We start from the raw sequence: 12,200 nt of genomic DNA on the forward strand, positions 1-12,200 counted from the left end.
CATCTTGGCAACCCAGGGATCAAGCTCATGTCTCCTGCATGGGCGGGGGGGCGGGGCGGAGGAAGGGGGCGGACTCTTTACCGCGGAGGCACCAGGGAAACCCCCGCTAATCCCCGGTGATGCCAGTGTGTGTGCGCGTGTGTGCGGTAGTCGCTCGGCCGTGGCCCACTCCTTGCGACCCCAGGGACAGTAGCTCGCCAGGCTCTGCTGCCCGTGGGATTCCCCAGGCAAGAATACCGAAGCGGGTGGCCACTGCCTTCTCCAGGTGTAACCAATAAATAATTAAAAAACAAAACGAAGGCCAGTTCATCAACTCTGGGAAGGCCCTTTCACCCATGTACGAAGCATCTACCAAGTGCCTATCGCACGCTCAGGAGAGCGCTGAACAAGGCAGAGCCCTCCTCACGGGCAGGCTCCAGGCGGCGGAGGAACCCGGGCCGTCTGCCTCCGACATCCTGAGCAGGAAAGCGGAAGGCGGAGTCACGCCACGCTCCCGCTCCCGCTCTGCCCTGCCGAGCCCTCCCCGGGGACCTTCAGCCTCGGTGGCGCTATTCTGTCTCACATGCGGGCGCAAGTCTGTGCCCAGACGTGGGTAATTACAAACCAGGGCATCGCGCAGGTCACCGGCCCAGCGCGGGGTGGGGCTGAGCCGCGAACCCAGCGGTCGGCTCAGGGCTCCCCAGCTGCCCTTCTCAGCCACCACGCCAGCAGTCCCAAGGCACCCGGGCTGGGCTTCCCCGAGACGGAGCTAGGAGCTCCCAGAGGGATCCTGACGGGCCTGGCGGGCAAGGGCAAACGGATCTCCTTGAGCAGCGGACCAGAAGCACCGTTCCGTGCTCATCGCCAGAAAGGATGGAGTTGGAAGGGGCTGCCATTCAGGCAGTGGTCACAATCTGGCCCCTCAGGGGTTTATAGACAGTGAGCAAGCAGCTGGAGAGTGAACTCAGGCCGGGAGGCCGGGAGGCCGGGCCCTTCCGGGAGGAGGCAAACATTCTCGCCCATGCTTTCCTTAAGCCGTGTGCAGCGATGGATCTCGCCCGAGGACTGGCCTTTCTTTAGGAGCTAAGGATCAGACAGCACAAGGTCTTACTCATGGAAATGCTTTTCTTCGGCTCCACGTTAACGACTGTAATTGTAACGAATCTTGCCTGGGGACCTGTTTCTCAAGACTTGTCCCCCTAATGACACAGCAGCAGTCTGCCTCGCCCAGAGACATTGCCCAAAACCCGTTCTCCCTGGCTGGTCTGGGGCCGGTTATCTCAGGATGTCTGTCTTAGGGGAGGGTCTGGGGGAGCTCTTAGGACCTCGAAGTATTCTTTTTCTCTATTCTCAGCTGTCAGCTGAGAAGTATCCAATGCCCTGCTTAAAACAGTGGGGGTGGGTACTCTTTCTACCCGCTTCTGATGTCCGTGTCAGAAGCTTTATCTTTCACTTCCAATGAACACCTACCCAAGGCTCTCGTGAATGAGACGGCCTTTGGTCCCAGAGGTGTCTTCTCCTCCGGAGACCATGGATCCGGCACCGCAGCTCGCCATAAGCTGTCGCAGGCAGCCTGCCGGGCAGAGCTGGGTGCCCCAGGACGGGCGGCCCTGGTTCTCTGACAACACAGAGCCTGACCCAGGCCGCGCTGCAGACGCCCCAGCACCCCACACTGACACGGAAAGGCCCAGGGCGGCCCCCTGCACAGGCATCTCCTCCGGAGGGCCACCTGGGCCTGGGGCTGAGCGCACTGCCCCCATCCCTGCCCCTCCCGTCTCCAGCTCCTTGGCCTCCTGAGTGCGCAGCCCTCAGGCCCAGCCCGTGGCCTGGACACCCCGGGGCCTCCTGACTCAGGGCTCCAAGGAGCCAGAGCCCCCCGTGCGCCCGCCACTTCCGAACAGTGCTGACCGCTGCCCTGAATGGACTCCGATGTTCCCGTCAGGTTACAAGCCCCCCTTTGCTCCTCAGTTCAGTTCAGTCGCTTAGTCCTGTCCGACTCTTTGCGACTCCATGGACCGCAGCACACCAGGCCTCCCTGTCCATCACCAACTCCTGGAGCTTGGCTCAAACTCATGTCCATTGAGTCCGTGATGCCATCCAACCATCTCATCTTCGGTTGTCCCCTTCTCCTCCCACCTACAATCTTTCCCAGCATCAGGGTCTTTTCAAATGAGTCAGCCCTTTGCATCAGGTGACCAAAGTATTGAAGCTTCAGCTTCAGCATCAGTCCTTCCAATGAATATTCAGGACTGGTTTCCTTTAGAATGGACTGGTTGGATCTTCTTGCAGTCCAAGGGACTCTCAAGAGTCCACTCCAACACCGTAGTTCAAAAGCATCAATTCTTTGGCGCTCAGCTTTCTTTATAGTCCAACTCTCACATCCATACATGACTACTGGAAAAACCATAGCTTTGACTAGACGGATCTTTGTTAGCAAAGTAATATCTCTGCTGTTTAATATGCTATCTAGGTTAGTCATAACTTTTCTTCCAAGGAGTGTCTTTTTATTTCATGGCTGCAGTCGCCATCTGCAGTGATTTTGGAGCCCCCCCAAAATAAAGTCTTTCACTGTTTCCACTGTTTCTCCATCTATTTGTCATGAAGCAATGGGACCAGATGCCATGATCTTAGTTTTCTGAATGTTGAGCTTTAAGCCAACTTTCTCACTCTCCTCTTTCACTTTCATCAAGAGGCTCTTTAGTTCTTCTTCGCTCCTAGTGAAATCAAATCTGGTATTGAAATAGCTGACCAATGACCTCTGCTTAAAACATAACAAAATTCAAAACGTCCTAGTTGAGGCTAGCGTGGTGATGCCAGCCATCACGGGGCCCCACAGATGAATGATGTGTTTACGCCCTGGAGTCCCTGAGACCTGCCCTGGAGAGGAGGAAGGGCCCCCTGCCCTCTCTCCTCAGCTGAGGACTAAACTCTGCATGGTCCCTGCACCTCCCACGCTGGTCTACCTCTCTTCTCAGACCCCATGCACCTCATGAGGTTCTCCAAGAAGCCAGCCGTGGTCCTTGTCACAGAAAGGAGGGCCTGGCCTGAGCCTGGGGACATTTCTCAGATTTTTAAAAATCTACACAAAAATAAGGAGTACAGTCTTCTTTTTAGCAGTTCCACCAGGGAAGCCTCAGACAAGGCTCTCAACTCTCTCCACCCATTCTGGGGACCGCCTCCTGACCCCAGGCTTAGCAAGCACTTAAAATGGTAGCTGCTTTCTTTCAGCCACTCAAAAGCCGTGGTGCCAGGAACAACCCTGGCCAAAGAATGAAATATGAGGCAGAGCAGCAGGACTTGGAATCGGCTCTGCACCCCGCAATCAATCCTGAGCACACTTGTACAGCCCATCAAGCCCAGACACTGAGGGCAGAATCACAGAGAACACAGCACTCATCGTCACCTCGGTCCCGGAAGAGAAGCCACCTCACACGTGGAGCGCTGAGACAGACAGCCAAGACATGGGCCTCAGAAAAGGTTTCATCTGAGGAGAAACTCACAGTCAGGATACATACTTAGGATATTCATTAACAGAAATATGCTGGATGTTCAATACCCTAAAGCAGTTTTCCCAACAGCTTTCTATTTCCAAACCCAACTTTTAACAGTCTCAAGAAACGAGGCTGCAGGCCACAAGAAGGTAAACTAAGACATTCAACAGAAACCATTCCAAATGATCTCACATTTACGTTTATTCAACAAAAGATACATACGTGGCTGTCAAATAATTTAAAGAGCCTGCATTTCACACACAAAACAGTAGTTTCATATGGGTGAAGGATGTGTCTTTTTTCCCTTGAGAGAAAATATGTATTGACCAATTCAAGGTACACCATGAGATAATCAGTTATTCATAAAAGAAAGTCAATGTAATAAAAATCAGTTTAATTAATGAAGTTTTTGCAACAAGTTTATCGTTTAACTGTCAGCTGCTTTTACTTGTTTCTCCAATTGGGCAGAGTCCACAGCCTTAAAAAGAGAGTGGGCAGAGGAAAATCACAGGCCGAACCACAGAGCGCCCTGTGTGTGAGCCTCGCAGGCCTCATCTGCCTCCTTCTCCCGGCCCCGCCTGCCGCTACCACCACTTCTCAAAGCAGATGTGCTCTCTGGGGACGTGGCTGCTCTCCAGCTCCTTGGAGAAGAAGTCTGTCATGGGAGGTGGACCACAAATGTAGAACAAGGTCTCTTTCGAAATGTGATCTCTTATCTCCTTCTGCGTTATTCTTCCTTCTGCCGAAAACACAGAATAGACACCAAGTTGAGCCAGATGCGTCTGTACTGAAAGGAGGAAGCACTGACCACAACTTGGCAACAGAGTTTATTTTCAATAACTGGGCCCAGAGGTTGTGCCCCGAGTCATCCACGCATTGGCTCCTGCGGGCGTCCAGGCCGGATCCCAGCTGACAGCGTGTCTCCAGGCTTCCTGAAGCCACAGCGAGCAACGCGGGCAGCCGGTCACCACACACTCTCCAGACAGGGCTGCGCAGCGTGCTGGTCTTTGGGACAGATTCAAAACTGCCTTCAGCAAAGTAACTAAACTGCTTTGTGAGAAATCCTTCCAGGAGGGGAAACCACGAAAAATTTAAATGACTATTCATGGCAAATGGAACTGATTCAGTCAAAGCTGGAGGATAAATTCTCTGTATGCATGTTACAGCAATGACGCAAAGGTCCCCTAAAAAATGCAGAAAATAAATTTTTAATATAGGCAGCAGGAGATCTGTATATAATAAGTGAACCCAACTAATCTCTCCTTATGTTTCCATAATGAATCATCTCTCAATCCCCCAGGTAGTGACATTCCCAGCCAGCAAATCCCAACAATAAAGCATTTACACTCAACCAACTGGTACATCCACACGGCAATGGCATGGAGACGGTGAAAACACCTTTTGGGGACTCACCCGTGATGTACGGTCTGAGGTCTGCAGTGATTTGTGTCGTCTGTTTTGTAACATGCAAACTGCAGGCAATCTTCTCAGGAAATTCATTCACTAGATCGAGGATATTTTTCTGGAATGTCAAACGTATCTGGTCACACGACAATTTTAAAAAACCAAAACAGATGTGCACCCCCCGGACGCCGAAGCTCCACTGCCAATTCTGCACACGTCCGCTGCTCGGCTCTCCACTTAAGAGAGGCATTGTTTGCAGCCGGGCAGGCCAGAGCAGTCTGAGTGCGGGGGGCTATTTGCCTTTAATTGAAATCTGAATATGCTAACAAGCATATTACTAACTCTCTAGGAGTTTTTGCTTTTTTCTTTTCTCTCAGGCGTGGGCAATTAAGCAGCAGTTTCAGTGACCACAGTTGTGTCTTTTAACTGTTTCTGTTCTTTTGTTCATCCTTGCAGCTGCAAAGCCACCCAGAGCGACAGGCTTCTCCCTCAGAGGGACTTAGTTCCTGCAGATGCAGCTGATGGGGGTTTCACGTATTGAGCTGGGTCACACCTACTCTTGGGGCACCCAGCCCACTCGTAGGCCTCTTGACCCTCTGGGGAGCCCCAGGGGCAGGCTGAATTTTTCTGCTCACCCACCTCCAGACTCAAGCCCGCCAGACCTGCCCTCTTCTGTCACTGCACTGGGAGCCTCCTTAGCACTAGCTTTTTAAATAGTTCTGGGCAGGATAGGATGTGCTGATTAATTCTCTCTTGAACAGGGTTCAGCCTTTCAAGCCTCTGGTTTGAACTGCTGGAGAGAAGAGCGAATGGAGAGAAGAAAGGCCCGTGCCACAAGCCTGCTCACGCCCAGCTAAACGAGACGCACACTGCTCCCCACCTTGAACAGGAGCTCGCTGGTGTCTTTCGCGCTGTACAGCAGTCTGACTGTCCCCATCTCATACCCCTGTCCCTTGCTTGCCCGCTCTCTGAGGAGGTCGGCCGCGTGCCGCAGGATGGAAAGCAGGGGGTTAATCCCAACACCTCCCGCGATCAACACGAGGTTTCTGGAGGCGTCCGTGGGCTGCGGGTCGAAGAAGAACTCCCCCCCGACTCTCACAGCCACCTCAGAGTCCAGGGTGCACTGCGGGGGACAGAGAAGAGACGTCAGTCCTCTGTGGCAAAGGCCTTACACCAAATGCTCGTCCGTAGTAAGGCTGAGTGTCCGCCCCCGGGGTGTCTATCAGTTTCTAGGCCCATCTTCACTCACTCACAGTGGCTGTAGGGCCATGAACTGATTCCACTCGCCCATCACCCAGGCTGTTGCGCGTCCACCTTCGTGACGCAGGTGGCACAGCTACACTGGATGGAGACAAGGAGGCCTGCCTCAGGGACTCTGCCACATGCTGACTTTCTGGGTGATGAACTAGCTGGCTTGTGCAGAGGCCCTGGGCCCAGGGGACAGCCTGGAAGCAGGAGGTGAGGACCACTCCCACCCCTGCAGGCAAAGGGGCTACGCCGGGTAAGGACACTTACACCAGGGTGACCATCAGAGCTGCACACGCTGGCTCTCCAGGGGGACCACGCTGCCCCAACGGGGGCATTCTGGAGGGTGTAACCGTGATCTGAGGAACCCAGCTGGCATTTAGAGGGCGGTGCCCGAGATGCAGGATGTGAACTCGGGTGTCCCAAAGCTGCTCCTACTAAGCAAACGGCTAAACCTGCAGGAGATCCGTGGGCCAGTTTCTGCGGGTAGTTTGATGCCAGCCATCTGGGGGGCATTTACACCACAGCAATCAGCAGATACAACAAATGAGGACTTTTTAAAGTCAGAGAGCTGGTCTGACAGCACACTGTGATCTGTAACGCACACAGGCTACCCTGCATGATGTCTTTCTGAACGATCTTCAGGACGTTCATGGAGGTGAAACCAGTTCGCAAGGATCTGAGACTAGACCCTAACTCATTTCATAAAAAAAACCTGAAAGGAGTATTTGCACGGATCTAATGTCACCTGAATCTTCCAGAATGTTACTGCCATGTAGACTGTACGGTACTGTGTCCAAAACTTTACCAAGCATGTTCACTGTTCTAGAAAACCGGATCCGAGGGTGCAGCACGCATGGGTGGTCCTGGCGACAGCTGTGCACCATCTGCATTTGCAGACGTGTATTCACATGCGGAGATCCTACGCCTAGGAGCAGGAGCCTGACTGACTGCTTCAGCCTACCTTCTAGTTTCCTGGGCTTCCCTGGTGGCTCAGCTGGTAAAGAATCCCCCTGCAATGCAGGAGACCTGGGTTCAATCCCTGGGTTGGGAAGATCCCCTGGAGAAGGGAAAGGCTGCCCACTCCAGTATTCTGGCCTGGAGAATCCCATGGAGTGTATAGTCCATGGGGTCGCAAAGAGTCAGACATGACTGAGTGACTTTCACATCACTCACCATTTTTATGCTGAAGCACAGTCTGATTATGGATCACTTTCCTTTGCTTCTCCTTTGTATTATACTTTATACTATAGACAGCATATTAAAAGACAGAGAGATTACTTTGCCAACAAAGGTCTGTCTAGTCAAGGCTATGGTTTTTCCAGTGGTCATGTATAGATGTGAGATTTGGACTGTGAAGAAAGCTGAGCGCCGAAGAATTGATGCTTTTGAACTATGGTGTTGGAGGAGACTCCTGAGAGTCCCTTGGACTGCAAGGAGATCCAACCAGTCCATCCTAAAGGAGATCAATCCTGGGTGTTCACTGGAAGGACTGATGTTGAAGCTGAAGCTCCAATAGTTTGGCCACCTGATGCAAAGAGCTGACTCATCTGAAAAGACTGAAGAAAGATTGAAGGTGGGAGGAGAAGGGGACGCCAGAGGATGAGATGGTTGGATGGCATCACCAACTTGATGGACATGGGTTTGGGTGGACTCTGGGAGTTGGTGATGGACAGGGAGGCCTGGCGTGCTGTGGTTCATGGGGTTGCAAAGAGTCGGACACGACTGGCCCACTGAACTGATGATGTGGTTTTTTTTTTTTTTTAATATACCTGATTACATGAACTCTGAATTTCATTTTGGAAATGGAAGGGGGCACTGGATCTGGCAGTGTTGAGAACCCCTAGTTTGGAGAAAAACACGTTGATCTAGGGGTCAGAAGGCTGAATCTTATTCAGAGCCCCTAGGAATCAGCAAGCCCGTGTGCTCCTCAGAGCCTCTGCTGCCACACCTGGAAAATGGGCTCCCACCCCCATCCTGCTCACTGCCCCTGGGGTGTGGTGGGCATCGCATGACACTGTGGGGAGGCCCCTGGCAGCAAGTGCCACATGGAGGGTGTTCTGGTCATGTGGCTATAACAGAAGAAAAGACGCAGAGGCGCCTGCCTCCTCCTTTCCTGTCACCAAAGGAATCAAGAATCCTATATCAGGGGCATTCCTGATCAAATCAACTGAGTGGACTCCCTCCTAAGGATTCTGAAGGCCAACGCTGAGCACTCACCCAGCACCCTGCTTGACAAGTATGCAGTAAGTACTTTTTGATATGAATTTAATTTGGGGCTCTATCACTCAAAGAGTTAAAATTTAGAAATCTAAGAAAAAATGAAACTTCTTTGAATTCACAAATAATTTGGTCAAGAGCTGCTAAATGAATGGAAATCCTCTCTCTGAGTGGGGGGTGGGGGGTGGGAGTGGTAACTGAACTTAACTATTCTTAACTATTAAACCTAGATAGCATATTAAAAAGCAGAGATATTACTTTGCCAACAAAGGTCCGTCTAGTCAAGGCTATGGTTTTTCCAGTGGTCATGTATGGATGTGAGAGTTGGACTGTGAAGAAAGCTGAGTGCCGAAGAATTGATGCTTTTGAACTGTGGTGTTGGAGGAGACTCTTGAGAGTCCTTTGGACTGCAAGGAGATCCAACCAGTCCATCCTAAAGGAGATCAGTCCTGAGTGTTCATTGGAAGGACTGATGCTGAAGCTCAAACCCCAATACTTTGGCCACCTCATGCGAAGAGTTGACTCATTGGAAAAGACCCTGATGCCGGGAGGGATTGGGGGCAGGAGGAGAAGGGGACAAGAGAGGATGAGATGGCTGGATGGCATCACCGACTCGATGGACATGAGTTTGAGTGAACTCTGGGAGTTGGTGATGGACAGGGAGGCCTGGCGTGCTGCAATTCATGGGGTTGCAAAGTCGGACACAATTGAGCGACTGAACCGAACTGAACTATTTTAAATACATAGGAGATTTTTACATGAAGGATGGTATATGAGTTTTCATTTTTGACATAAGAAATTAGCAGCAAGGGCACATTCCATTAGGAATAACTAAAACCCAGGAACTGCAACACTGGCTACCAGGTGCTTTTAAAATGCTCCTTCCCTACAAGTCTCGAAAACAGAAATCTGCAGAGGCTTGACCTAATGACAACAGTGGAGTTCATCCCTGTCTAACCCCCTCCCCTTCTTGCTTGCCTATATATTTCTCTCTTTATCTGTAAAAATCGAAGAGTAAAAGAGGCTAAGAAATGGGAGAGAAGACATTTTATCCAATGGTCACCTTCAGCGTGTTTAGTGATGACAACAAGCAAAGCCTTTAGGTTATTGTTTTTAGAAACCAGAGTATTTTCAACTCTAAAGTTGGCAAGAAAATGTGCCCCAGGGAAAGATAATACTCAAGAAGCCTGTTGTCTCTTTAGTGACAAGATGATCTTCAGGAGATCTATCTCCTAATTTGCTAGCATCTGCAAAGAATCAAAAGCCATCTTTGTCTTTTGTTGATCAATAAAAACCGCCAGGGTAGCAGGAACACGAGGCTTAAAAGTACTGTCGAGTATAAAACACAAGCACGTAAAGGGACATTACCTCCAATTACACAGCAATGTATCTAATTTGGGTATAGATTTTCTACTTGTGAAATAAACAACTTTTTCACAGCAACTGGAGCCCAGCACACAATAGCTGTCTAGAACCCTTTACCCTGCCAGGAGCTTGAGCCAAAGTAGATACAATAAAGGAAAACGTTTATGGCGCTTTATTCCACGTCCCAGCAGAGCAGCCTGCTGCCACCCAGACACTCACGTGCCACTATTGTCCACTCTGATAGCTTAATAAAGACAAATCCTCAGGAGGAAAACAGCCACGTGAGAACAGTTCCAAGAAAAACCTGACTTCATAAAGGCTGCCTGCAACTCCCACTGGGCAGAGTGGAGCAGGCACCACGATTAGGATGTGCATTCAAGCAATGCCACTCGGAGATTTTCTACAGCCTCTTAGAATAAATTCCTTCATTGAAACATCAATGAGCCATGAAACCAAACAGGGAGCTATGGACCAGGACCAGGTCCAGGTCACGTGGGTGGCCGACGGCCGGAGGCAGCGCGTGGCACTGCGGGCCGGGGTGGCTGAGCTCCTTTTATCAGAGCTCGGGGCACAGGGCGCCCCTGCCACTCCCGCCCCCAGGGCGTGTGTTATCAGTTCAGGATACATTCTGGAGATAGAAGTAGGGGAAAATCCACAGAGAATCTAAAAAGGAACGAGGTAGCCGAGACCACACCAAATGAAGGACACAGAAGGTTGCAGGGAACACATGTGACAAGAGGCACTTCCCATGGAAACGCTGAGGCAAGCAGCTGGAGACGTGCCTAAACTGACACAGTGTGCGTGTAAGCCTAAGAGTATGTTTTTATGCTGCTGTAGGTTTAGAGATCTTTTAGTTTTTAAAATTATCTTCCAGTAACAGTTTTGTTTTTCTTTTTGTTACAGTTTGATGAATTTTAACACAAACATAGAGAAGTGCAACTACCACCAAAACCAAGATACTGAACAGTCCCGCTAGCACCCCCAAACTCCACTTTGCCATCTATCCCTTTCTGCTCCCACCCTTCCCCGCTCTACCCCATCAAGCACTGGTCTGTTTTTATTGCTGTGTTTCTGTCTTCCAGACTGTAGCACAAATGAGACTGGCTTCTTTCACGCAACACAGCACCCCTGAGAGTCACCTACGTTGGATTGTGCGTCAGCAGCCGATCTGTTTTTACTGCTGAATAACAAATACAGGCAGACCTGGGAAACACTGCAGATCCGGCTCCAGACCACTGCCATGAAGCACCGAAATCAAGAGTGCCTGCTTGTGCACGTTCAGTCATGTCGCACTCCTTGCGACCCCATGCACTGTAGCCCGCCAGGCTCCCCTGTCCATGGAATTTTCCCAGCGAGAATACTGGAGTGGGTTACCATTCCCGTCTCCACGGGATCTTCCTGACTCAGGGATCAAAGCTGCTTCCCCTGCACTGGCAGCAGGTTCTGTATCACTGGGCCACGTGCTGGAGCACAGCTACTGCTCGCTTTCCCAGTGAGTATAAGTTATGCTTACACTATACTTCAGTCTTTGAAGTGTGCAATAGCATTATGTCTTAAAAAAATGCACATACCTTAATTGAAAAATACTTTATACTATTAACACTAAGCTACAGCAATCAAAACAGTTTTGTACTGGCATAGACAGACAGATCAAAGGAAAAGGTCAGTAAGCCCCGAAATAAATCCACACTTATAGCCAATTAATCGATGACAGAGGAGGCAAAAATGCACAGTGGAGAAAGGACAGTCTCTTGACTAAAGTGGTGCTGGCAAAACTGGACAGCTGTATGTAAAATAATGAAATAAGAATGTTCTCTAACACCGTCCAGAAAAATAAAACCTCAAAATGGATTAAATACCTAAATGTTAAGACCAGATACTATAAAACTAGAGGAAAATATAGGCTACTCTCCGACAGAAATCAGAGCAATATTTTCTTGGATCTATCTCCTAGAGTAATGGAAACAAAAAAACAAAAATAAAAGAATGGGACCTAATTAAACGCTTTCCTTTGCATAGCAAAGGAAAACATAAACAAAAAGACTACAGGAAAATATTTGCAAATGCTGCTACCAACAAGGGTTAATTTCCAAAATATACAAACAGCTCATACAGCTTAATATAAAAAGGCAAAAAAAAATTAAAACATGGGCAGAAGACCTAAACAGACATTTCTCCAAAGAAGACACACAAATGGCCAACAGGCACATGAAAAGATGCTCCATATCACTAATTACTGGAGAAATGCAAATCAAAAAACTACAATGAGGAACCAAAAAACTACAATGAGGAACCACCGCACCTCACTCCTGTCAGAATGACCATCATCACAAAGTCTACAAATAAGAAATACTAAGAGGGTGTTGGTAGGAATATAAACTGATACAGCCACTATGGAGAACAGTATGGAAGGTCCTTAAAAACTAAGACTAGAGCTCCCATTTGACCCTGCAATCCCAGTCCTGGGCATATCTAGAGAAAACTAATTTGGAAAGA

At 49.7% G+C, this 12,200-nt stretch overlaps 1 protein-coding gene across 48 annotated transcripts in view; it reads right to left on the bottom strand.

The window, feature by feature from the left end:
- Positions 1-3,653: 3,653 nt before the first annotated feature.
- The window catches only part of OXNAD1 (oxidoreductase NAD binding domain containing 1), a 51,949-nt gene continuing 43,402 nt past the window's right edge, over positions 3,654-12,200 (bottom strand). For 27 of the 48 annotated variants that reach the window (XM_086393810.1, XM_086392189.1, XM_086393478.1 and 24 more), the window contains 3 exons: positions 5,755-5,997; positions 4,884-4,992; positions 3,654-4,654 (listed from right to left, as the gene is read on the bottom strand). In XM_086393810.1, the coding sequence (XP_086249936.1) occupies positions 4,068-4,654; positions 4,884-4,992; positions 5,755-5,997 (939 nt within the window). In that variant the 3' untranslated portion in view covers positions 3,654-4,067. Of the gene's footprint in view, positions 4,655-4,883; positions 4,993-5,754; positions 5,998-6,021; positions 6,216-6,352; positions 6,625-12,200 lie in introns of those variants that run through there. The other 21 variants (XM_086394538.1, XM_086394086.1, XM_086392950.1 and 18 more) reach the window with 7 other exon arrangements.

This window comes from Bos grunniens, chromosome 1 (genome assembly GCF_055505025.1).
Source record: "Bos grunniens cultivar Pamir isolate PY7600 chromosome 1, Bosgru_T2T1.0, whole genome shotgun sequence".
Taxonomy (NCBI): domain Eukaryota; kingdom Metazoa; phylum Chordata; class Mammalia; order Artiodactyla; family Bovidae; genus Bos; species Bos grunniens.